General features: G+C 40.4%; 1 protein-coding gene across 19 annotated transcripts in view; it reads left to right on the top strand.

The window, feature by feature from the left end:
• The first annotated feature begins 4410 nt into the window (after window positions 1–4410).
• The window catches only part of PLEKHA5 (pleckstrin homology domain containing A5), a 277256-nt gene continuing 256070 nt past the window's right edge, over window positions 4411–25596 (top strand). For 6 of the 19 annotated variants that reach the window (XM_066355026.1, XM_066355001.1, XM_066354985.1 and 3 more), the window contains exons 1-3: window positions 4423–4763; window positions 4911–4990; window positions 7144–7201. In XM_066355026.1, the coding sequence (XP_066211123.1) occupies window positions 4672–4763; window positions 4911–4990; window positions 7144–7201 (230 nt within the window). In that variant the 5' untranslated portion in view covers window positions 4423–4671. Of the gene's footprint in view, window positions 4764–4910; window positions 4991–7143; window positions 7202–25596 lie in introns of all 19 variants that reach the window. The other 13 variants (XM_066354959.1, XM_066354940.1, XM_066354968.1 and 10 more) reach the window with 7 other exon arrangements.

Genomic DNA, 25596 nt, shown 5'->3' with positions numbered 1-25596 from the left:
TTAAACAACCAATGCTCTTACTTACAATGAGAATCCAGAGGTTGGAATGGGAAATGGAGGTTAAATGATTTGTTCAGAGTCAAACAGTTAATTAATGGCAAAGCCAAATATATAATTTGGTCAGACTGCTGACTGCTTCCCCACCGCCATCCAGTTGCCTTCCCCTACATTATAACATACTTCTTTTCTTAATTTTCTACCATTTAAATTTTGGTCTTTTACAGCAAAGAGTAAGGTAGATGACTGGAACATTGCTAATTTGGGTAAAAGAAGAGGTGTTTAATTTGAACAAGTCTGAGGGTTCAGATGTGAACTACTTGAAGACATCTTTAAACTATCTCCTCCCTTCTTATTCTCAAACCTCCAAAGGTACCAACTTAGACTAGAACCCCAGCTGTAGAAGTGGGATCAGCCTGTGGCAGCATTACTAGTGCTGCTACATAGTTCTTTCAATGATCCCCATTCATAATTGAAGAGCTCTTCAAACATTAATATTAAAAGACTGCAGTTTGAGACAGGCCTTGAGTGGTTCACAGGACAGTCTAAAAACAACTGTATGTCCTTTATCTCTATGACAAGACAGCAATGCTACTTCCCACACTATACTTAAATATTTACATTTTTATTTCCCTATGTAAGTTACTCAATGCAGGCCAAATCTTTTAATCCCTATTACCCAGAAAAATGTATGGCATACAGTAGGGATCTTATATATGCTATAAGATTGTTGATTGAATGAGTGAAATAACTTTATTCATAGCTCTCTGATCAGTTTATTCTTTAACAGAAAAAAAATCCTAATAAATTGACTCCCACGTGTTATTTTTCTTCCCTATATTAGACCCTCAATCTTCTTCCCTTCTGCCTAGACTTCCACTAAGCTAATTGGATCATCTACTTTCCCTTTCCTTATAACTTTTCATGATACATTATACTCTACAGTTGACTAAAGGAAGTGTTTATAATATTCTTTATTTTGTGAGCTGATAATATAATGTACAAAACACATAAAGTAACACAGATATATTTGGAAAGACAACCTAAGCAAAGTCAAACACTTTGTAGGTAGATTTCTTTTTTCTTTTTCTGAAGTGAGAAGCAGGGAAGCAGAGACAGACTCCCGTATGCACCCTATGAGGATCCACCCGGCCTGCCCACTAGGGGATGATGTTCTGCCCATCTGAGGCAATTGCTCCATTGCAACTGGAGCCATTCTAGCACCTGAGGTGGAGGCCATGGAGCTGTCTTCAGCGCCAGGGCCAACTTTGCTCCAATGGAGCCTCAGCTGCGGGAGGAGAAGAGAGAGATAGAGAGAAAGGAGAGGGGGAAGGGTGGAGAAGCAGATGGGCGCTTCTCCTGAGTGCCCTGGCCAGGAATTGAACTCCGCACTTCTACACACCGGGCCGATGCTGTAGGTAGATTTTAATAAACAATAATGTTTATGAATAAGAGATGTTTTTCAAGAGAAGGAATTTTTTTTCTACTTTGTAGAGCTCATGCTTTTCTTTTATTCCCTTTCTTTTTTTCCATTCTATTTAAAGGGGGGGGTGAATTGATTTGCTGTTTTCTTAGATGGCACCACAGCTGTTTCCTTTTTCATATTTTAAAACCCTTTCCTTTGAGTTTTGGAGTTTTTCTTGAAAATTTTCAAATATTTTTCTGTAATATCTGAACTGGAAGCTCTTTAGATTGAGGGCTGCCCTCTCTATGTGAGTAGAATGATGTTTATTTTTAGTGCTTAGTACTTTTTAAACCTCTTTTTTCTTTCTTCCAGAGAAGCTGCAATAGTCATAGGATAATCAAAAAGGCAGAGCATGGTATAAGAAACTGAAGAGTATATCATAGGATGAAAATACGAAAAAACATAATAAAAAAACAGATTTTAGATATGAGTTTAGGTCTAAGCTATTTACGAGGTATGGGGTGATAGAAAGAGGTATGTTATTTATTAATAACTTTGCTGGGAGGTTGAGGAATGGGAAGAGAATAAAATTCAATAACAATTCAAGTACTGACTTGAGGTTGGGGAGGTTCAATGATGGGGAAGACATGATCCCTAGTCCCCTGCAGTAAAGGACAGACACATACACATAACTGGAAAGTATAGCAGACCAGGATAAGGTAATGAGGTCAGAGAAAGGCATTCCAGAAAAATTAAAAAAGAAAAAAACAATTTTACTCATTAAGGGTGAAAATTATCCAGAATTCCTTATATAAAGCTACTTTTATTAGCTCCTACAAGCCAGAAGGATGATTAATTCCTCAAACCAGAAGCATGCCTCATTTTGTATGTAAGTTGCCAGGTTTTTTATTTACTGCTTTTCCTAAATTTTGGGACATACAGAATTATACATTAGATTTTAGGTTACCATTTAAGCACTGCAAATGCACTTTCTTAAGATACATGGTTTTATTACATGAGTCTCTATCACTTTTTAAAATATCTCTTGCACTAATGGATCTTATAAAAATTCACAGCTAAAAGGAATCTCCATACAACATATGGCCAACTTAAAGATTTCTCAGGCAAAAAGTCAAATAATATAGCTGGACTAAGAGATACTAGATTTCTAAGGTTATTGTGATATTTAAAAGATTTGTTACAGATTTTTAAATTTTGTAGTGATAGCACAATATAAAGTCAATAGCTCTTGCTTTTCTTGCTATGCTATATCCAGTGACCACTGATGGTAATGTAGAACAGTGGTTTCCAACCTTTTTTGGGCCACGGGCCAGTTTAATGTCAGAAAATATTTTCATGGACCGGCCTTTAGGGTGGGACAGATAAATGTATCTATCACGTGACCGAGACAAGCGTCAAGAGTGAGGCTTAGACAGATGTAACAGAGGGAATCTGGTCATTTCTTAAAAATAAAACATCGTTCAGACTTAAATATAAATAAAACAGAAATGTAAGTTATTTATTCTTTCTCTGTGGACCAGTACCAAATGGCCCACGGACTGGTACCGGTCCGTGGCCCAGGGGTTGGGGACCACTGACATTTCCTGCTAGTTATTCATTGATTTAACAACAACAACAAAAAAGTCATTTTTTTCCAGAGACTGAGCAGGAGATAAGATGTCAAGAGGTAATAAGCAGTGCAAGGAAAGAGGGGACTGCAAAGGAATCAGAAAGAGAAAACATTATAGTGACATTATTTTTGCTCCCTGTGTGTATGCAGATAGACAGGAAAATTACAGCAGTAATCACAGATGGACTTCTTTTCACCAAAGATAGAATGGCCTTGGGAATTAGAGTAGGAGAGAAAAAGTCCATAAAACTGCATTCTCATTCAGGCCCCACCTGACTTGCTGGCTAGGCTTTGGCCAAGGTCGTTTACCATTTCTGTGCCTTAAGTTTCCTTAAATATTGAAAAAGATTATTTGCCTCTTTGAGCTACTGGGAAGATGAATGAGATAATGCTTCCGTGGCACCCAAAACTGGTGAGAAAAACGGTGCCGTAAGAATACCAAGTACAGTAGTACTATTATTATTGAACTGTGGATCCTGTTGGAATGAGTCATCTTGCTGCAAAGATGCAGAAGCAATTCCAAGTGTGGCTGAGGACCAGACACAAGGGGAAGAGGCAAGTACTCTCAAATGGTGCTCAGGGAGATCTCATTTGCAGTGAAACCTGCCTTTCTCTTATTCAAATAACAAAAAGGTGGGTTGCAGGGGAAAACAAGATTTTTAAAATAAGTACAGCAATGTGGTTATATACACATAGACTTTTGAAATACTAAAGGAGTTTGAATTCAGGTTTTGCAAGCTACTGTTTCTGTAAACCTCATTTTTCCCATTCGGAAAATGGGGATTATAATAGCCTCTATGGGGTTGTTGTGAGGATTTAAAATGTATACCCTTTCAAGGCCTCTGTAAAGTTAACTACTATTGTAATTTACGGAAGATAGGGAAAGGAGAAATCCAGGTTGACATAAGTGAATCTTTTCTTTTTTTAATGTAAGAGTAAAGATTTTTATTTTATAAAACATTATATAACTTAAGGAGCCTAGAAAGGGGAAAATTTATTTTGTCAAGTCTGAATCCACTTATATTTCACCGGTTAGTTAGTAGTCAAACTGATATCTGGCGCACAAATCACAAACAGAAAAAGCCTTCCCTGTGCTTTAATCAAAATAGCTTTCTATTTTAAAGATATATATATATATATTTGAAATCTCTTGAATATACCACAGATCTTACAAAACAAAGCTCCCGTGCAGTGCTCCTGTTGTTTCAAAAGACAGAGGATTCGGCGGCGCGGGAATTACGCTCCCCTAGCTGCGCGCCCCGGGGTGGGAAGCCGTGGGGCAAAGCGCTAGGGGCAGAGCGCGTTGTGGGTTTTTTTTTTTTTTTTTTTAATCGATCCCGGAACCTTCGCTCGGGCGAGAGCACGGGAGGAGCGCGAGGGAGGGGTCTGGAGTCCGGGCGCGGCGCCGCTCGCCCTTCCCCCGAGCGCGCGGCGGGGCGGCCGGCCGGCGGCCGCGGAGGATGCGGAGGGGTGGCGACGCGGGCCGGACCCAGCCCGGGCGGCAGGGCGGGCGCCGCCCGAGGGTGTAGGGCGCGCGCGGGGGCGCGCCGGGCCGGGGAGGCGCGCTTCGGCCGCGCTCACTCCGCGCTCCCTTCGCTGGATCGCTCCCTCCTCCCGCGGCGGCAGCTGGGGATCAGACATGGCGGCGGATCTGAACCTGGAGTGGATTTGCTCCCTGCCCCGGTCCTGGACGTACGGGATCACCAGGGGCGGCCGAGTCTTCTTCATCAAGTAAAGAGCTGGGAACGGCGCAGGGGCCCAGAGGGTGCGGGGGGCTGGCGTGCGGGGGAGAGCGAGCCGCTCTGTGCCGCTCAGCCCCTCGGCTCCTCCCGCGTCCCCACTCACGCTGGGTCTCTGCCCCTTGTCTCACCCCTGCAGCGAGGAGGCGAAGAGCACCACCTGGCTGCACCCCGTCACCGGCGAGGCGGTGGTCACCGGACACCGGCGGCAGAGCACAGGTAACGCTGAGCCCGGCCGGGCCCCGTGCCGCGGTCTCCGGGGAGCGGCGAGGCGAGGCGGCCGCAGGTAGAGGGCTCGCCGCCGCCGGAGTTCTCTCGAGTCTCCCTGGACGCCTCTTTTTTCCGCAGCCTTTCATCACCGCTTGGAGACGGCGCCCTCTTCCTGCGCCCTTTTCCCATCCCAACCTGGACTCCCCCTCTCCCCTAGGGTGGCCGACTCCCCTCTCCCTGGAACTGAGTTTTTCTAACCTCAGCCACTCCTGGATCCTCTCCCCTTTCAACCTTTAGGAAGTCCTTTCCCACTCCCTGCAGCCCGGGACCCTTCCACTCGTCCGCCGGCGATAATTTCTACACATCCTCTCCCTCCTCCTGGGAGAGCTGCCTCCTGCCGTGCGGCTTCCTCCTCCTAGGTGGGATTTGTGGGTAGCCGGCTGATGGAGGAGAAAAGAGAGGAGTTTGGGGATGCTGCGATCCTCTCTGACCAAGAACAGCTCAGAAAATGCTGGGCGCTTTCCCTCCTGCTACGAGTGGAGCAGCCCGAGCCAGAGGAGGCATTTGCAGCCGCATTTGCAAGCCAGCCAGATTCAAAGACCCCGGCAGCAGCACAGAGGTTACACAGACCGCCCGGAGGCGGTGGGCGTGCAAGGGGGTGTCCCGCTTGTGGGCATTGTGTCCTAATTTGAGGAGATCGGTGGGGAAGCAGATGTCTCCGATGCCTTTGGTAGCTTGTTTGAATGCTAAAATGTGAGAGAACTGGAGAATGGCTGGCTGTAGCTTCAATGCTGGTCTGGTTTCTTTTGCCATTCTTTGTTTACATTTGTGAAACTTGTTTGTCTTTGAAATGTAACATGTGTTCTCTTACTGGCCTGCCTCTGTTTCTGGTGATTGGAGAGGGTTGAGCACAGTTTGGGTCGAAGGTGAGGCCAGCTTCACCAGTTCTTTAGAGGTAAAGCCTTTCAGGATCCTGCTTGCTCTCCAACTCTGGGATTCTGTGACTCTCTTATAAAGTTGTTAGAATATTGAACAAACCTGCCTTTTCTTTTAAATTCTGGAGTTCACTGAAGGGAGTAATGTCTCCAAATTTGCTAAAAGGTGGAGGTGGAAAGGGAAGGTTGGTGTAGCACACACACATGAGATTACATTTTTAAGGCATTTCTGACTAATAACACTGTCATATTTCTTAACTCCCCAGAGCAGTCTTTGACTTAAATATGGCTTTCAGTGTTTTGCATACATATCTCAATTTTGCTGACCTTTTAGCCTTATGGATAGTAACAAATTTATTTTAGAAGACAATATAGTGTTTAAATTATTTAACCTAATTGTGGAATTATTTCTCGCTTATTTTGGTTATGTGTAATGTACATTTGTTTCCCAGTTTACCCCCATAGATTTGATAACATTGACACCATGGAAACATTTTATTCTCTTATATAATTTCATGGTCATTTTTTAAAAACATGAACATGACTTTTTTTTTTCTGGTTTGGTTTACGTTGCTTTGACTCTGGTTTTGTACACTAATGATTTTTTATTTTAAAGGGGTACTATGATGAAATCCAAGCCCCACTAATTATTTGTATGTAATATGTAATAAAGTTACCATAATTCACCTGAATTATTCCCAGGTTTATTTGAAACTTCACTTCTCTTAAAGTCAAGTCAGTAGAAACACACATGTATAAGTACATGATGTCAGGTTTTCCCCCTACTTTAGTATTTAGGTAGTTCATTCTCATCAGTGAAACTTTATGTTGCTGAAAGGTATGGTCTTAAATAGACACAATATACAGAAGAAGCAGGTGTTGCCTTAGGCACAATTTGTTTTTATTTTTAACTGGGATTAGAAGGCTTTCAATTGGTTTTTGGATGTCAGAACATAGTTCCCCTGCATTGCATTCTTATCATTAAAAGTCTGTAATCATATCAGATATTTTCTAATATTGTGATACTTCTGTGATGGTTTTCAATTTGAATTGACATTTTCCCAAAAATGATAGCTACTGTGAGTTTTATTAGCAGTCCAACACTTTATTGTTAGAAGCCTGCTTAAAAATGAAAATAGTTAATCATGAAAACGAACAATTTAAAATGGTTGAAACATTTTGTTATCCTATTAAAGTAATACTAATTGTGAAATATATGTTTTTTAGATCTGCCTACTGGCTGGGAAGAAGCATATACTTTTGAAGGTGCAAGATACTATATAAAGTGAGTTTTTTTATTATGGTTTTGGGGTTTTTTTTGGTAATTTGAATGTTGTGATTAATCTTCAGTTGAATAGCTGTATGTCTAGGTAAGATTATGATTTTTTTAAGGTGTATCCTAAAATATTAACTCTGTCTTTTATATAGTGTTGGAATTTTGAGAGAAAAGATAACACTCTTAGTTTTTTTAATGTTATTTGCCTGGACATTCATTGATTTGGAAATGAGGTCATTTATGGCCACAGTTGCATTTTTGGTCCTTTGATTCCTGGGTAATAGATATAGCATTATAATATTTTCTTCTGTAGCATTCTATCCTTTTTTCTTTTTATTTGAATTCTGTGCATGTATTTTTTGATCAGAGCTGTTAATAAGTAGCAAAAGTGATGTAAAGCGAGGTTACAGTTTGGTGAACAATGACAGGGCTGATAAAAACGAATAAATACTGAATATTTCACGAACATCTGTTGAGCATTGTTTGTAATTTGCCTCAGTGTATTTAAATATATTTAAGTTTTAAAAATATATTTAAATGGTGTTATGATTGAATAGAAGGCTCTCAGTGGAGCATGCAGAGGAGAGATGACCAGTCAGTCCTAACCTTTATACTATTTCTATAAAATATGGAGCCAATTTCTGTTCACAGTTAACTTGGTAGTACTTGGAGACAAATACAATGCTTGAGGTCGAATTACGCAGGAAAAATTTTTATCCCCCAAGGGAAAATAGAGGTGGTTTTATCTTATTTTTCAATTGGAAGGTTTTCTTAAGAGCTTATTTTTTTTTGTTTGATAATTTTTTGCTTAATTTTAAGGAACTGAAGCTTGAAAGAGAATACAAGATTTGGCTGTGATGTCAATAGTTTATTTAATAATAACAGATATCTACCTAAAGTTATTGTTATTTCATCAGGCCCTATAAGATATTTAAGTGACATTTTTAAGGTTATGCCCATACTTCCATTAAATTGTAATTACTTGTATGGCTTTCACATTTTTAAGAATGAGGTTTATATTAAATATTAGGGGGTAGCTATAGGTGTTAGGAATGCTTGCTTTTGGATGTAGAAATAGAGAAAGCAGAAATGTGGTGCTTCTGGTCATTTTCAAGTTACAACTTTTATTTAGAGATTGTGTTTTATATTATTAGATGACCTAAAAGCTCAAGTATGAGTAAAGTATAGAATCATTAAATATTTTTATTAGTGGTTATTTTCATTTTAATTTAAAGTGAGTTTTTATTGCTATGAAAAAAAGGGATACTCTTTTTTTTGGATGTAGTCTTGATATTTCTGAAGGTGGAGTTCATTTATTTTGATACAATATAATTTTAACTGCATGTAAGCCTCACTGATCTTATAGTGAGTAAGGCATTTACAGAATTCCCAATAATGTTTTAATTTCTGTGATTGTGTACATTCTTAGATGAATGTTTATTTGATAGTGCAAAATGTTATTCTGTGTGGGCTGAATATGTATGTTTTATTTTAGAACTAGCTGTTAGAGAGATTGAGTTTTCTTTTGTTCTACTAGCCATTTTGATTAGACATTTTTTACGTTGACTTAAACAAATTAGAATCTTATTTGACTGTCATGCCTAAGTAAGTTTCTCAGGAAAATGAGGACAATATTAAGAAAGCTCTGAAGACACTTTTGAACTAATGGGGTTTTATTAATGTAGAATTAAGAGACAGCCAGTTATTGTATCTAAAAAGTAACAAATAATTTAGGTTATGAAAGTAATTTGTTCTAAAATTGAGCATGTTATAGAAACAATGCTCATTAAATTTATTTAGATAAAATACAGATACAATTTGTTGAATGGTAGATCCTACTGCTTTTCCTTTCTGGGTTATATCAGAAGACCAATTTCTTTAAAGATTAGTTGTATTCCTAAACTAGACTGTAATTTCCTAGAAACATTATACTAAATTTGTGTTATGAGCAATTAGGGATGCTTTACCATTCTAGTATGATGGCACTACTTTTATCTTAAAGTTTACCATTTACAAAGTGCTTCCATATATATATATTACCATGTCTGAATCTTATTTTAATCATGAAAGTAGTCAGAAAAATTACTGTTTTCATTGTCACACCACGTATGAAACAACAGAAACAGGCCTTTGGGACTTGCAGTCTGCAAAGACAGTAAGATGAGAAACTGCAGAACATGAACCATATTTAGAATGTCATTAGTAGAAGAAAGCATAGGGATCTGAAGTAGGAAAGTGATTAATATTGGTGAATATATTTTACTTTGTTGGTTCTTAGATGAAGAAAAGTTATCGATCCATTTCTAAGAAAAAAGGCGATCCAGTGAAGTAGAGTGGATTTGGTTCATCTGGGAAGGGGCAAGATGGGTCAAAATCAGGCACATCAACCTTTTGCTATTCCTAATCCTGAGTTCCTGTGAGGCTCCCTTGTCAACAAGGGAGACCTAAAGAACTTGAACATTCAACTCTCAAATTATTTCCCCCTTGAACGTATGTTGGTTGCTGCTCAAAATGGCAGATTACCAAAACAGATTTGTCTTTGGGTAATGTTTCAGCATTGACGATTGTATCAATGTGGGCTGTGAGTCATTCAAGTGGAGAGGAGTCAGGAGGGTTGGGAAGTGGTCTTGAACCTCTTAAACATTTTGGAGCTCAGTCTTTGCTTTTTTTTTTTAAATCTCCCTTCACCTTCTCCTACCTACCCCACCCAGGTTAGTCTTCACATCTTTAAATTAGGCTGGTTGAAAAGGCAACTTCTAAATTTTATCCCATTTTTAAATTTCTTTGAATTTTACACTATTCTGGGAATTTATCGTGATCTACAAAAAGAACTGACAATACCAAGAAGAGATGAAATGAGAAACGGGGAAAGCTACTTAGCTCTCCTGCCTTGCTCTTACTATTTTAGTCTCTCTCTTTAAGCCTTTACAGATAACCACCGATGAGTATGAAGTACTGTGTGTTGTGCCAGAGTGGTGTGTTTTCTTTCTGTTGTTGCAGTTTGTACTTTGTGTGGTGTCTTCCCTGCGGAGCTGCATGAAACAGTTAATAGTTGTACAGATAGGAGTTGGATAGTCAGTTTACATTATACACTTTTTGAAATTGGTTTCTAATAAAAGCTTAATTAGGTAACAGAATATATAATATAGGGAACGTATTTTACTCTAAATCCATTTGGTCAAAAAAAATGAATATTTGAAAATTAATTTTTTATCTTAAAAATAAGTTTAATACTTTAATTTTTTTCTGAGAAAAGTAGTTTTTCCATGTACCTCAAGTTATAGCCAGCCTTGCCCAAGGTCGCTGGCAAGGGGTCATTGGCTCAGCTGGAGGCCCCCCCACCCTGTCCAGGCACACATGAGAAAGCAATCCCTGAACACTAAGGTGCTGAAACTATCTATTAGTTGATGCTTCTCTTTTCTCTCCCTTCCTGTCTGTCCCTCTCTGCCACACCACGTTAAAAAAAAAAGTTAGCCGGACTCTAAATCATTTTATTATGTGTGTGTATAAATACATGTACGCAGAGTTTAAGTTTGATTATTGAGTTTCCATATTGCTTTTAAAACTTAATCCATGCTATTTATCTTTAGGAATAATTATCAGTGAGTTTTATAACTTACAAAGTGTAGCTTTAATTATTCAAATAACTTGGCCCATAAAGTACAGAAAGTAGTCTTATATATGTAAAAGTTATAAAGTTTTGTGCTTACTCCTTGAAAATATCACTTAATGACTCTGTAATGACAGGTCATGGTAACTTGAAATGGATGTGTCATTGACTGTTTCTTTGTGCTTCAAAGCTTTAAGATGGTTAACTTAAAGTGCCAGGTAGATCTTAAAACAGTGTTCTCTGAATAGTGAGAAACTTTGTTGTGATTATTTAAAGGTTATTGTTTTATGTGGTGGGATGGGAGATGAAAAAAAGTCACTGCAGAGTGATAAAACAGTATGTAAATTTTGAGGTTATATTTTCATATTGCTTTTTCTTTGACTTAGTTTTTTAAGTCCTGAAAGTTGAACTTTTTCTTAGATATGCAAATAGAGCAGTGTTTTGCCTAATGGTGTTTTATTTCAGTATCTGATAGCTGGATCTAATGTGTGCTGAGAATTTCAAACTAACCTTCATTGAGAGGAATTTTTACATAAAGTAGCCATTTAAGGTTGCAAGTAAGGAAAAAAATGTTTCTTAGATTATTATAATCTTAAATATGAGTGAATATGGGGACCATAACATAATTGCCACATGAATATTAGAAAATAGTATTTATGTGCTTGATATTTAAAATTGTTTGGTGTACTTTACTGTAATATTATAACTGGATTTTGATTACTAAAGCAATAACTGTATACTACTCAGAACAATTCATGGACATTGTATTTCTTTTTCATATTCATAACAGTTTGACTGTAATATGTAATTCTTACTAGTGTAAAGCGCTTTGTACTAATTCAGTAGGCACAACCCATCTGTGGAGCAAGCTTTAAGGAGTTTGTAGTATAAAGACATGTATTAAAAGGGAGATGGTGTTGGAAACAGACTTATTTACTTATTTAGTGCTAGGCTCTTCAACATAGTATTTAAACTGATTTAATTTTCACAGTAGCCTTTTGTTACCTATTTTTTTCAGAGGATGAAACTGAAACTTAAAGAGGTTAAGGACCTATTGTAGGTTATATACCTAGCATTCAAATTGTGGGCTCTGGGCTAAAACTAACTAACTTTCTTTCTTTCTTTCTCTCTTTCTCTCCTTCTCTCCTTCTCTCCTTCTCTCCTTCTCTCCTTCTCTCTTTCTTTCTTTCTTTCTTTCTTTCTTTCTTTCTTTCTTTCTTTCTTTCTTTCTTTCTTTCTTTCTTCTTTCTTTCCTTATTTTAGAGAGACAGGAACATTGATCCGTTCCTGTATGTGCCCTGACCAGGATCAAACTGGCAACCTCTGCACTTTGGGATGATTCTCTAATGGTTCGAGTCTAACCAACCAAGCTCTCTGGCCAGGGTTGGGCTAAAACCTTTCTATGCCTAAAAATTTAGGAGAGTATAAGCAAGTTCTATAATATATATTCCTCCATAAGGTGTTTTCTTGGGAATAGGGGTATTCTTTCATTGAAGCAAGTGCAGTGCTTAGGTTAGTAGGTCAGCCTACAAATAAAAGCTTATTTAATCCTCTAAGAACCTGTTGACTAGTATTGTATATTGACAGGGTCTTGGAATTTGGCCATTCCTTTTCATTTACTCAGGAGTACCTGGCAAATGGCAGGCACTGTTCTAGAGGTTTAGAAGTTAACAGAGGTCCACACTATATTGGACTCTGCCTTGCTGGAGCTTGCAGGAAAAGAACATTAAAACAAAAAAATGAAAAAAAATGCTATTTAAAAATGGCATCTTTATAAAGGGAAAGAAGATTTTCTTACTCTGTAACAGTAGGAAAGTTTCATTGATAAAATACATTTACAATTTCAAGATTGGGATACCAGAACTTCTAACCATAGTGACTTTTTTTGTGGAATCCCGTTTTCCGTCTTTTTAGCCCCAGGACCACTGCTCTAGACCAGGCAGGCCTGCCTGGTGTCCTCTTCTTGGAGTGCACACGTATAACTTGTTGCCTAGCATCCAGTCACCCTCAGAGTAAGCTGTGCCCAGGATAATGCAATGATGCTGGCTGGCTCCTAGTCTTTGAAGGAGTTAATTGGGGTAGAACAAGAGGAATCCCCACAACTCAAGTGGTTGCATTTTTAGAACCCTTTCTGGATTTCACAAATGATTTTCCCCCTGATCTGAATAGGCCCCTTTGTGTATTTTTTTCTTATTCTCAAAGCTGGTGTCTGTTTAGGAAGGGGAAGAAATGAAGAGTAGAAAAAGATAAAATTGGTTGGAAGAATCAGAGTTGGCGGGTCTGAAGACAAGCTGGATGCAAACATTCCTGTCTACCCACCTCTGTCTGTCTTATGAAAGACATAGAGTTCCTTAGCATTTGTTGACGTGCTCTTCTGTGACCTTTTCATTTTTCTGTAACAGATATGCATAAGTTGGGATTAAGGACAGAAAGTTACGTGCATATATGTGCATGTGTAAATTGGAGTCATAGTGTAAAAATGATACTAGTCTGTCAGATGGTGTCATAAGAAATTAGAGGAGGGAGAGGCAGATTGGCTGGGCTCTCCTGGAAAGGGATGAGGGACAGAGGCCGGGTTGAGCTAGGCCTGCGGGTATGGCTGGCATTCCTGTGGGTTGACATGAATGAACGGTAGGGTAAATTCACAGGGTCGGATATGTATAATGTGTGGTAACACCTTGCTGGTAAGTGGTGCCAGCATAGAAAGTGCTAGGGTAATGGGAGGTAAAACCAGCAAAATGATTTGTGTCTGGTCTTCGAATATCAGGCTGAGCTTTTTATTTTCTAGGCAAGTCACTGCAGATGTCTTCTGGTGTAGCATTACTAGTGTAACATGAAGGTTTTCAGGGAGATTTTAGTAGAGGCAGCATTGGTTCGAAAGGGACAAGCCTGGAATCAAGGAGACCAATGCTGGGACTGCTGCTGTAATCTAGTTGCTTGAACCTGGTAACAGCAGGATTGGAAAGGAAGGAGACCATTGATCAAAAGTATTAAAGAGTAGTTGACAGGCCTTAGAAATCTTGCTGAGCTAGGAGGTTGACAGAGAAAGAAAGGTTAAAAGCCACTCAAAGCCTTTGTGTCTGAGTGGCTACAAGAATGATGGGTAGCTTTGGCCAGAATAAGGGAGTAGGTTGTGGGGAGAGAACTCTGGGTGGAAGTGTTAATGATGGTTTGGTTTTTGAGATGCTATTTATAGTATTTTAGGTGGCTAAAAAATCTGGCCTTTCTATTCCTCCCTTATGAACAAGAAACACACGCCACCAAAAAAAAAAAAATCCTCTTTTAGCTATCTAATTGACTATCAGTGTTTATATAGAACCAAGCTGGGAATGCCACATTCATACATCCATTTTTTAAAATTTTTATTAATTTTAATTTATTGTGTTTATATGGATTCAAGTGTCCCACTGAATATAACTCCCCTACCCCAGCCATTAATTACTTAGTTAACAAATACTTACTATTGACTGTACACCAAGTAATGTAGTCTTTGTTAATGAAGCAGACATGGACCTTACTCCTAAGGAGCTTAGAGTTAAATTAGTGGGAGAGATGGTAATAAAATGAGCATAAATTGTAGACTATGATAAATGCTGCATAGTATACGTCATGCTTTGACTAGATACATTGAGAGAACTGGCCCAATATGGGGGCTGCAAACGGAGAGGAGCCTGCCTCTTCATGTGCAGCTGTGAAATCCCCACAGAATGGATCAGAACAGAGCAGAGCGAAGTCCCCAGAAAGATGGAGAATAACTACCATTTTGTAGTATTTGGGCTTGAGATTGGACCATAATCTGAGTGAAAGTGTTGCCACAGCTAAAGAAAAGTCTTGGGGTAGGATGGTGTGATGTGGAAATTTAGAAAAAGCAGTAAAACTGCAGTAGAATTTACTGAGGTTGCTGCCTACTATTGAATAGAGAGCAAGGCTTTTAGCCAGCTGATTTTGATTATTATTATTATTATTATTATTATTACAGAGACACAGAGAGAGAGAGTCAGAGAGAGGGATAGATAGGGACCGACAGGAACGGAGAGATGAGAAGCATCAATCATTAGTTTTTCGTTGTGCGTTGCGACACCTTAGTTGTTCATTGATTACTTTCTCATATGTGCCTTGACCGCGGGCCTTCAGCAGACCGAGTAACCCTTTGCTCAAGCCAGCGACCTTGGGTCCAAGCTGGTGAGCCTTGCTCATACCAGATGAGCCCGCGCTCAAGCTGGAGACCTCGGGGTCTCAAACCTGGGTCCTTCCGCATCCCAGTCCAACGCTCTATCCACTGCGCCACAACCTGGTTACGCTGATTTTGATTATTATTTCAGTCTCAGTGTCAAAGTCATCCACTGGTGCACTCTTTTCTTTTATTCCTCTTTACTGCATTTTGAACTCATAATTATATGCCTTGGTGATTAGGATACATTACTAACCAAAACAGACTAAAATACGCTACACTTCTGGGAAATGGGATGGTGGGGGAGGGAATGTCAGAGAGAATAAACTAGTAAAGTTTATAGTATGTAAGAATATATAAATGTTGTAAGAAAAAGAAATAGAGCAGAGGGCAAGAGAATCAGCAGAGGCATGATGGGCCTGACTGTGTGGGCGTCGCTGGTTTGTGTAATTGGCTGTTACTCGGGGAGATGAGCCATTGTGGATCTGAGTGGGGGAAACTCAGGCTCCAGCCTCCCCCTTGGAAAGGGTTGTAGATGGGATTTTGGAGGGCCAGTGGAGCTTCTCCACAGTAAGTTCTGTCCCCCATCAGATTCTCTTTTCATGCTTCTTCTGCGTACTTAACAGGATTATACTCAAATATTTAATTGTATAATTGCCATATTTCTTTTTAGCTGCCAGTGATGATCAGTTACCATTGATTTAATAACAGACTTTTTTGGGGAAAAGAGACATGACCACATTATATTAAATAACCCCTGAATCCTTATTTCAGAAAGTGTATTTTAATTAAAAGTATGTGTTAGAATCAAGGCAACACCTAGTTTAATACCTGTTTGCACACACTCCATATGGTAGGTAAGTTTCATGAAAAGCAGTCTTGTTCATTGCTGTATTTTTAGTCCCTTAGCTTAAGTCTTTTTCATGGTAGTTCCTCAGTAAGTATTTCTTTTTTTCCCCATTGATTTGAGGGAGGTGATGGAGGAGAGAAGAGGGAGGGAGGGACAGGGAGGGAGGGAGGGAGGGAGGGAGAGAAGCATCAACTCATTGTTCCACAGTTCCATTTAATTGTGCACTCGTTGGTTGCTTCTCGTATTTACCCTGACCAGGGATCGAAACCGTGACCTTAGTGCACTGGAATGACACTTTATCCACTGAGCTACTTGGCCAGGGCCAATAAAATATTTCTTGATTGAATGAATTTTGGTGATGATGGTCAACTTAATTTCATTCTATTTAGAAACTTTATAATTTAGTTCTTTATGAAATTTAAATATTCTCCATGTGACATTTATGCAACCCAGTGAGTTCATAAATCACCTGTTGATCAAGTTTGGTTTCTGTGTTTCTCCTCTGAGAGACAGGTAGGATCTGCTCAGAGGCCTGATCATAGGACCAGATCCATGATAAAGCCACAGTAATGCAGACACCTGTGAGGCCTATTTAAAGACAGCCGAAACCCAGACTTTGCCATGGCCCAGGCTGTTTCCATTTAGAAACTTGCATGGTTTAGACTGCTGTGGTTTCCAGAGAACAAGGGAGATACCGAAGTCTAGACTGTCATGAGTAGCATGGGTAAAGCGAATGTAGACCCAAACTGAAAACACTGCAATCAGTGGGTCCTGTAGAGACGTGAGAGAAGTAGAAAGGGGTCCTCATGTTGCAGACAGTGGAAGTTGCAGGACCTCTTGGGGAACTCCTTGGCCATTGGGGAGTTCCTCTGCGCTATTTGGGGATTACTCTCTGAGGTGGCCAGTAACTTGAGAAGCACCCAAGAGAAGCCCTCTGGACTTCTCACTGCTCTTCAAGGAAGCTTTCACTGGACATTTCACAGGGAGTAGCTGAAAATACGCAGGATGGTTTAGGCTTGGACCTGGGAGAATGAAGGGGAATGAAAGAAACGGTAGAAACCCGTCCTAAGCTGGCGGTTGTGTGTGAGGGAGATCGAGGAAACCAAGGCAGGAAAACCGCGCTGTGCTCAAACTCCTCTTGGCTACGGTGGGCCAGGAGACTCCCTTTGGGTCTTCTGAAAGTACTGGCCACTCAGAGAATAATTCCCAAACAGTGTCAGTGCTTGAGTCGCCTGCTGCTGAAACTTGCTTGCTCTATGCCGCCCCTCGATGTTATATGTGGGTTTTGTTTTCCCTGTCCCTTCCAAATGACTTAGACTCATTACACATATTACTTCTTTGGATAGGCATGGTCTTAAAATCGGAGAGAGAGAGAATTTACCTGTGAGATGGAAAATAGTTTTAAGTCTTCATATTTAATCAATGCCAATCAGGTTTGCTGAACTTGGTTGAAGGTGCATATAATACCCATTTTATTAAATATCACAACGCTCTTCAGCTAAAGTTTAAAACTAAAATAGAACACTATGGCAGAGACTTGAAAAGAATTAAAGAAGTCCTTACCCAGTTTTCATAGTGCAAAGCAATGATAGAGGGAAGGTAACATGATATACTTTCAATTTTTTCTCTGTTGAAAGTACATCTGTTATACTACATTTGTTTTTTGTGAGAGACAAAGACAGCGAGAGGGACAGATAGGGACAGACAGGAAGGGAGAGAAATGAGAAGCACCAGTTCTTCATTGTGGCACTTTAGTTGTTCATTGATTGCTTTCTCATGTGCCTTGACTGGGGGGCTCCAGCAGAGTGAGTGACCCCTTGCTCAAGCCAGTGACCATGGGGTCATGTCTATGATTCCACACTCAAGCCAGTGACTGTGCTCAAGCCAGATGAGCCCGCACTCAAGCTGGTGACCTCGGAGTTTCGAACCTGGGTCCTCTGCATTCCAGTCTGACGCTCTGTCCACTGCGCCACTGCCTGGTAGGCTATACTGGATTTATTTTTAAAAAGTTATTATATCCCCTGGCCGGTTGGCTCAGCGGTGGAGCGTCGGCCTGGCGTGTAGGGGACCCGGGTTCGATTCCCGGCCAGGGCACGTGGGAGAGGCGCCCATTTGCTTTTCCACCACCCCCCTCCTTCCTCTCTGTCTCTCTCTTCCCCTCCCGCAGCCAAGGCTCCATTGGAGCAAGGATGGCCCGGGCGCTGGGGATGGCTCCTTGGCCTCTGCCCCAGGCGCTAGAGTGGCTCTGGTCGCAGCGGAGCGACGCCCCGGAGGGGCAGAGCATCGCCCCCTGGTGGGTGTGCCGGGTGGATCCCGGTCGGGCGCATGCGGGAGTCTGTCTGTCTCTCCCCGTTTCCAGCTTCAGAAAATTAAAAAAAAAAAAAAAAGGTTAAACACAGGATATAGGTGCATTCTAATAATGATGGCATTTAAAAATTTTAGTAAAGAAATATCAGAGCCTTCCAAATCATACAATAGATCTATCAAGTAAATAATATGTTTATGTTTAGCGCGTGTGCTTTTTTCCAACCTGTTTTATAATAAGGTGTTTTCCTGATTGTAGAAGTAATGCATTTTTATATAGAACATTTGGAAAATACTGAAGAGTATAAAGAAGGAAAAAATAAAAATCACCCACTCCTGTTATGCACGGAGAATTTCTATTAATATTTCTGTAAATATGCATAATCACATGCCTGTATTTTTTAAAGATTTGGGTCTTATTTCTAAGACTGTGTTGAATACATTAAATTTATATTTTGTGTCCTCATGTCATCATATTCAATAAATATTTTTACTATGGTCTGTCTTATGAAAATATAATAAATAGTTTAATCATTCCTCTATTTTTAGATGGCTGTGTTTCTAGCTTTTTGCTGTGAGAAAAACTCTTATATAACATTCATATATGCATGTCTGTTTCCTCAAGTTACAATTATTGGGAAAGGATATGAGCTTTTTAAAAGGTTCATCACTTAATGTTTTGCCAGAATACTCTCTAGAAACTTCGTACAGATTTATGCTCTCTTCTCCAGTAGATGAAAGTGCCAACATTGCTCCATGCCTGCAATACTCTTGATTGGACTGGTGAAGTTTAAAGGTAACTGATGGAGAATGTATGTGGATTGTTGTTAGTGACTCAGATGGTTGGAACAGTGATTAGTCTTTCAGATACCTGCTGTTACATAATCAGCTGCCCTTAAAACTTAGTGCAGGGGTCCCCAAACTACGGCCTGCGGGCCGCATGCGGCCCCTTGAGGTCATTTATCCGGCCCCCGCCGCAATTCCAGAAGTGGCACCTCTTTCATTGGTGGTCAGTGAGAGGAGCACATTGACCATCTCATTAGCCAAAAGCAGGCCCATAGTTCCCATTGAAATACTAGTCAGTTTGTTGATTTAAATTTACTTGTTCTTTATTTTAAATATATTTGTTCCCGTTTTGTTTTTTTACTTTAAAATAAGATATGTGCAGTGTGCATAGGAATTTGTTCATAGTTTTTTTTTATAGTCCGGCCTCCAACGGTCTGAGGGACAGTGAACTGGCCCCCTGTGTAAAAAGTTTGGGGACCCCTGACTTAGTGTCTTAAAACAATGATTTATAATTCCTCACCTTTCTTTGGGTTGATTGAGCTGTTCTGTTCTGTGTGGTATCACTGAGGTTACTTGTGCAGATGTCTTCAGCTGGTATTAGGCTGTGGCTAGAATATTCAATGTCTCTCCCCTCGTGGCCTCTTATCACCCAATGGTCTATTTAGATTTTCCTTATAACGTGACAGCTGGTTTCTATGTCTTTCCAAGAGTACAGGCCCCAGTGTGCTAATGCTTGTAAAACCTCTGCTTGCATCATGTTTAGTTATGTCTTATTAGCCAAAGCAGGTCACATGACCAAGGCCAAAATGACAAGTATGAGAGGACCATACAAGCCTACAAAACCTGGAGGTGTGGTTTATTGTAATGGGCTATGAGAGATGTAAATGAGTTTCAACTAACGTTGCAACTCTAATTGATTCGCAGTAGCAGTTTGGAGCACTGTATTCAGAAGACTTGGAGACCAACTTCTGGATTAGTAAAACAGCATATTGTGATAAGCTAGTGATGTTTGTAGGGCCTTAGGTGAGGATGTGGATATATTTATCATTCTTGAGTTAATATCTGTGGATTTATATCATAAAGCAGTAAACAAAAATAAAAGCAATTTATGAGCTTGCATGTAAGCCCAAGTAGTTTAAAACATTTGAGTACTTGAATGAATTGAATCTTAAGCTTTTGTGCACCTTAGTTTCACATTGATGGTAAAACAGTTGATAGTATTAGGTATCAATAATTGGTATCTTCTGCTGCATTAATATACAGAATACCCATATTTTATACCAGGATTGCTATTTCCCATTGCTGAATGAAAAAGATGTGGCAGAATTCATAGATGAGGATCAGAGTACCTATAGTGATCAGACAATACAGCCTAGGGTCATATATGAGGGTGGGTGAATGGATGGATGTGTGGGTGGATGGAGGGAAAGAGAGAGAGAGAGAGAAGAAAGAGAAAGAAAGAAAGAAAAGAAAAGAAAAGAGAAAAGAGAAAAGAAAAGCTGACCAGGCCGTGGCGCAGTAGATAGAGCATTGGACTGGGATGCTGAGGACCCAGGTTCGAGACCCCGAGGTCACCAACTTGAGCGTGAGCTCATCTGGTTTGAGCAAAAGTTTACCAGCTTGGACCCAAGGTCACTGGCTTGAGCAAGGGGTTACTCGGTCTGCTGAAGGCCTGTGGTCAAGGCACATATGAGAAAGCAATCAATGAACAACTAAGGTGTCGCAATGAAAAACTAATGATGATGCTTCTCATCTCTTCATTCCTGTCTGTCCCTGTCTATCCCTCTCTCTGACTCTCTCTCTGTCTCTGTAAAAGAAAAACAAAAAAAAAACAAAAAAAAGAAAAAAAAGAAAAAAAAAGGAAAGAAAAGATGGAGTGGGGCATACATGTATTGATATGTGTATGTGAATGTGATTTGTATTTTTCTGAAGCTGGAAACGGGGAGAGACAGTCAGACAGACTCCCGCATGCGCCTGACCGGGATCCACCCGGCATGCCCACCAGGGGCGATGCTCTGCCCCTCCGGGGAGTCGCTCTGTTGCGACTAGAGCCACTCTAGCGCCTGGGGCAGAGGCCAAGGAGCCATCCCCAGCTCCCGGGCCATCTTTGCTCCAATGGAGCCTCGGCTGCAGGAGGGGAAGAGAGAGACAGAGAGGAAGGAGAGGGGGAGGGGTGGAGAAGCAGATGGGCGCTTCTCCTGTGTGCCCTGGCCGGGAATTGAACCCAGGACTTCTGCACGCCAGGCCGACGCTCTACCACTGAGCCAACCGGCCAGGGCCCTGAATGTGATTTTTTTAAGTGCTTGACTGAGTTGTCAGTTTGACCTTTGGGTTAATTCATATGATTTAACTAGTAATCAATGACCATTTAAGATCAGACACTATATCCCTATGCATTTCAAAGAAGATTTATTGGAAATGTTACTATTGTTACTGAAACTGTTTGTGGAATTTTTTTTTATGCTTCCCAACCTACTCCCCATATTCTGCTCCTCAAGAGGTTATAGATTTCAACAGTTTGGTCCATTCTAATACTTCATTTTTGCATTTATTGGTTGATTGATTGATTCATTCATTTATTTATAGAGAGGGAAGGGGAGAAGATGGGGTAGAATTAGGAAGCATCAACTCCTAGTAGTTGCTTCCCATATGTACCTTGACTAGGCAAGTCCCAGGGTTTCAGACTGACGACCTCAGCATTCCAGGGAGACGCTTTTTCTACTGCACCACCGCAGGTCAGGCTGCATTTATATACTGACATACATACATATACATACAGATACACTGTATAGATACATCTTTTTTTTTTAATATGCTTGTCCTCTATGCACTAGTCTTTGACCTTTATTACACATCTTAGGTCTTTTAATATTAATAGTTAGATGTCAACACCCTTCTTTTAAGAGCTTCAAAATATGCTTTAATAATTTAGCTATACTCCTATTGTTGGACATTGAGTTTTTTTATTTTTATCTCCCCTATCCCTTATTTCTAAAAGTGTTGTAGTGAATATACACATAAGCTTCATGGTCATATGCAAATATTTTTATAAAATAGTTGTATAGTTGCTGTTAGGCTGTACATATATTTTAGCTTTAGATAAACACAGTAAAATTCTGCTTCCTTAATAAACTCTTGGAGGAGGTAGAAAACTGCAAAACAGAAGTGAAATTCTTTGTGAATTTGGAAAAATAGGTATGTTTCTCAGAAATAGTTCACAATGAGAAATTTTTCTCTTTATTTTTTAATGTTTATTGATTTTAGAGAGAGGAAGGGAAAGAGTGAGAGAGGAAAGGAACATTGATCTGTTCCTCTCTGTGCCCTGCCCAGGGATCAAACCAGCAACCTCTGCTTCAGGATGATGCTCTCATCAACCAAGCTGTCTGGCCATAATTTGAGCCAGGTGTCCCCAAACTACAGCCCGCGGACCACATGTGGCCCCCTGAGGCCATTTATCCGGCCTGCCACCGCACTCCCAGAAGGGGCACCGCTTTCATTGGTGGTCAGTGAGAGGAGCACTGTATGTGGCGGCCCTCCAACGGTCTGAGGGACAGTGAACTGGCCCCCTGTGTAAAAAGTTTGGGGACCTCTGGGAGCAATGGAATGGAGATGATCTGAACTTGGACATTAGAAATTTCTGCATTTCAGAAAGAGTGATAAAAGGACAAGCAAATCAACTGCTTATTTTTTTTTTTTCTTAGAAAAAAGGAATCCCTGGTCTGTTTTGAATATTTACCTAATAATTAGATTTTTACAATATCAGTGTGGATACTTCTCAGTCCAGCAGCTGTTCCTGTCTCAGTGGAGCTGCAAAAGGAACTCTAAATTGAAAACAAGCAGTGTTATTGGTAAAAGAAATAAAATCCTGTGATGGGGTTCTAAATCCTTTCTGTCAGTAATAGCTCTTGCCTGGCCTGCTATTAAAGCCTTGTTGCAGAGGACACGGAAATTATATCATTTCACAATTCTTGGCTTCAATTCCTCAAAAATATTAAAGGAGAAATATAATAGATTATCCTAGTTGAATAGCTATGATTAATTAATCTTGCTGTATAACAAACCATCCAAAAATGCAGTGGCTTAAAATAAGAACTTTATTATTGCGTACACATCCCTGGGTTGGCTGGGCAATTCCCCTACTTTCTGTTGCGTTTACTGTTTTCTGAGATCAACTGCGGGTCAGGTAGGAGACTTTGCTCATCTTGGCTAGTCTAGAATGGTCTTATCTGGACTTGGCTCTCTGTTACGTAATCTCTCGTCCTCTGATAGGCTTACCCAGGCTTGCTCTTGTGAAAGCAGGTGTCATTTATGCTGGAACAGGGAATGAGCAGAAGGTCTCCATGTCACCTGAGGCTTGGGCTCAGAATTTGGACAGCGTCACTTCCACTGCTTTCTGTTGGTCAAAGAATGTCACAAGGCCACCTCAGATTCAAGGAGTAGATAAACAGGGAAGAGTTGGAAACTCATATTGTAAGGCTTATGCGGACAGGGAGGGAAAAATAATTAGAAGATTTTTACAATTCATATAGCACATGTGCCCCCAAAATTACAGAACCCAGCTGAGTTGAAGTTCCTTTGATCATGGTCACACTCCTGATGATGTATTCCTTCAAGTACATAGAAAGTTAAATGGATGGGTGTAAGATTCTGTTCTTTATTAAAACAACACCTAAATCCTGTAGAGTAGGGTTATTTTTTCCTTTTTGATGATGTATTTAGTTGGTTTGATAGTCTCATTGAAGCCATATCAGTTTAAGGTTCAGAATGGGTCCTGGTGTTTCTGTTGTGGGACGTGAAGAAGATACTATAGGTTTCGCTGTGTTTCCGAGAAGGTTTTCAATTACAGGCATAGCTTCTTTTATTGCGCTTTGCTTTATTACACTTCACAACTATGGTTTTTACAAACTGAAGGCAAGACCCTCCACTGGCAGAAAGATGATGACTTGCTTTATTGTGGTGGTCTGGAACCAAACCCATAATATCAGAGATGCCTGTATCTTGCCCACATCCAAAATCCATTACCCAGACACTTGCTGTCATGTTACCATGTTTCCTTATGGCACTTATCAATGGCTCAAGTTCTTGTTCATTTATTTTTGTCATTTGTCTAATTTCACTGAGACTTAAGCTTCACAAGAGTAGGGACCTCATCTGACCTGTTCACTACTGAATTCTCAGAGCTTAGGATAGTGTCTTCTTCTTAGGAGATGCTGAATAAATATTTGTTGAATATTTATTATAAAAATTTTGTGATCAATAAGCCAGCAACTTGTTAAAATAGAGAGCATTATTTACTATGTCTCTGGTACATTTTAGACATTCAGTAAGTACTTATGGATTCTTTAGGGGAAGAGTCACGGGGATGGAAGCTCAGAGAAAAGGAATAGTTGGAGCCTCAAAGGGTTTTTCCAGATAAATGCAGTGGAAGGCACATAAGCATGAGAGTTTGGGGTATGATAAATTTGTTGAAATGTTAGACCGTTGGACTTTAGGCTGGAAAAGAGGGAAGTGGAGAAAGAAGAACTCTAATGGGTTGGGATAGAGATCCTCCCAAGACCAGAGAGTCCATAGAGGGAGAGTGGTTAAACATGCGTGCTGGGAAGTTGAAGGTTATATTGATGGAGTGTGGTCACAGAAGGGGTGACTTCAGATGTGCCATGTTACGGGTATGACAGGATCCTGGGATTAAGGGAATGGTTGGCTAGGTGGTTGAAGGACCTTGAAGAGTGGGAAGGAAATAGCTGCTATTAGAGAGAGTGCAGCAGGACAGCTGTTGTCCTCAGGGGTAATCTCTAACAGCCAGGATATTGGGTAATGCTTTGAGAAGAGGCTGAGGATATAGGAGAGTTAACTAATGACGGAGCACCTCTTTCATAGGTAGTTTAGTTTACAAGATACAGGTGGGGTGGAGGCTGGGTCAGGCAGACAGCAAAACCTTGTAGGGCTAATGTTGGTTCAAGGGATAGTTTGAGCAATGGAATGGAGATGGTCTGAACTTGGGCATTAAGAGATTTGATGGATTTAAGTTCAGTAGAACAGTGGTCCCCAACCTTTTTTGGGCCACGGACCGGTTTAATGTCAGAAAATATTTTCACAGACCGGCCTTTAGGGTGGGACAGATATATGTATCACGTGACTGAGACAAGCGTCAAGAGTGAGTCTTAGATGGATGTAACAGAGGGAATCTGGTCATTTTTTAAAAATAAAACATCGTTCAGACTTAAATATAAATAAAACAGAAATAATGTAAGTTATTTATTCTTTCTCTGCGGACCAGTACCAAATGGCTCACGGACCGGTACTGGTCCGCGGCCCGGGGTTTCGGGACCACTGCAGTAGAATATTAGAGAAAAGGGACCCTAAGACTAACAAACAAGAGGCCATGACATTTGGCCAACAGGAATCTTTGGGCTCTGCCTATGTAAAGGGAATTTTAGGTAGACAGACATACTGTGAACTCTTGGAAGCTTACTCAACTTATACATTGTAGGTATTTTTCAGAATTTTTTAAAAATTAAAATGACAGCCCTGGCCGGTTGGCTCAGCGGTAGAGCGTCGGCCTGGCGTGCGGGGGACCCGGGTTCGATTCCCGGCCAGGGCACATAGGAGAAGCGGCCATTTGCTTCTCCACCCCCCCCCCCCTCTTCTTCCTCTCTGTCTCTCTCTTCCCCTCCTGCAGCCAA

This window comes from Saccopteryx leptura, chromosome 1 (assembly GCF_036850995.1).
Source record: "Saccopteryx leptura isolate mSacLep1 chromosome 1, mSacLep1_pri_phased_curated, whole genome shotgun sequence".
Taxonomy (NCBI): Eukaryota; Metazoa; Chordata; class Mammalia; order Chiroptera; family Emballonuridae; genus Saccopteryx; species Saccopteryx leptura.
Note: the sequence above shows the minus strand (reverse complement) of the source record. Positions and strands in the feature narration are given on the sequence as shown.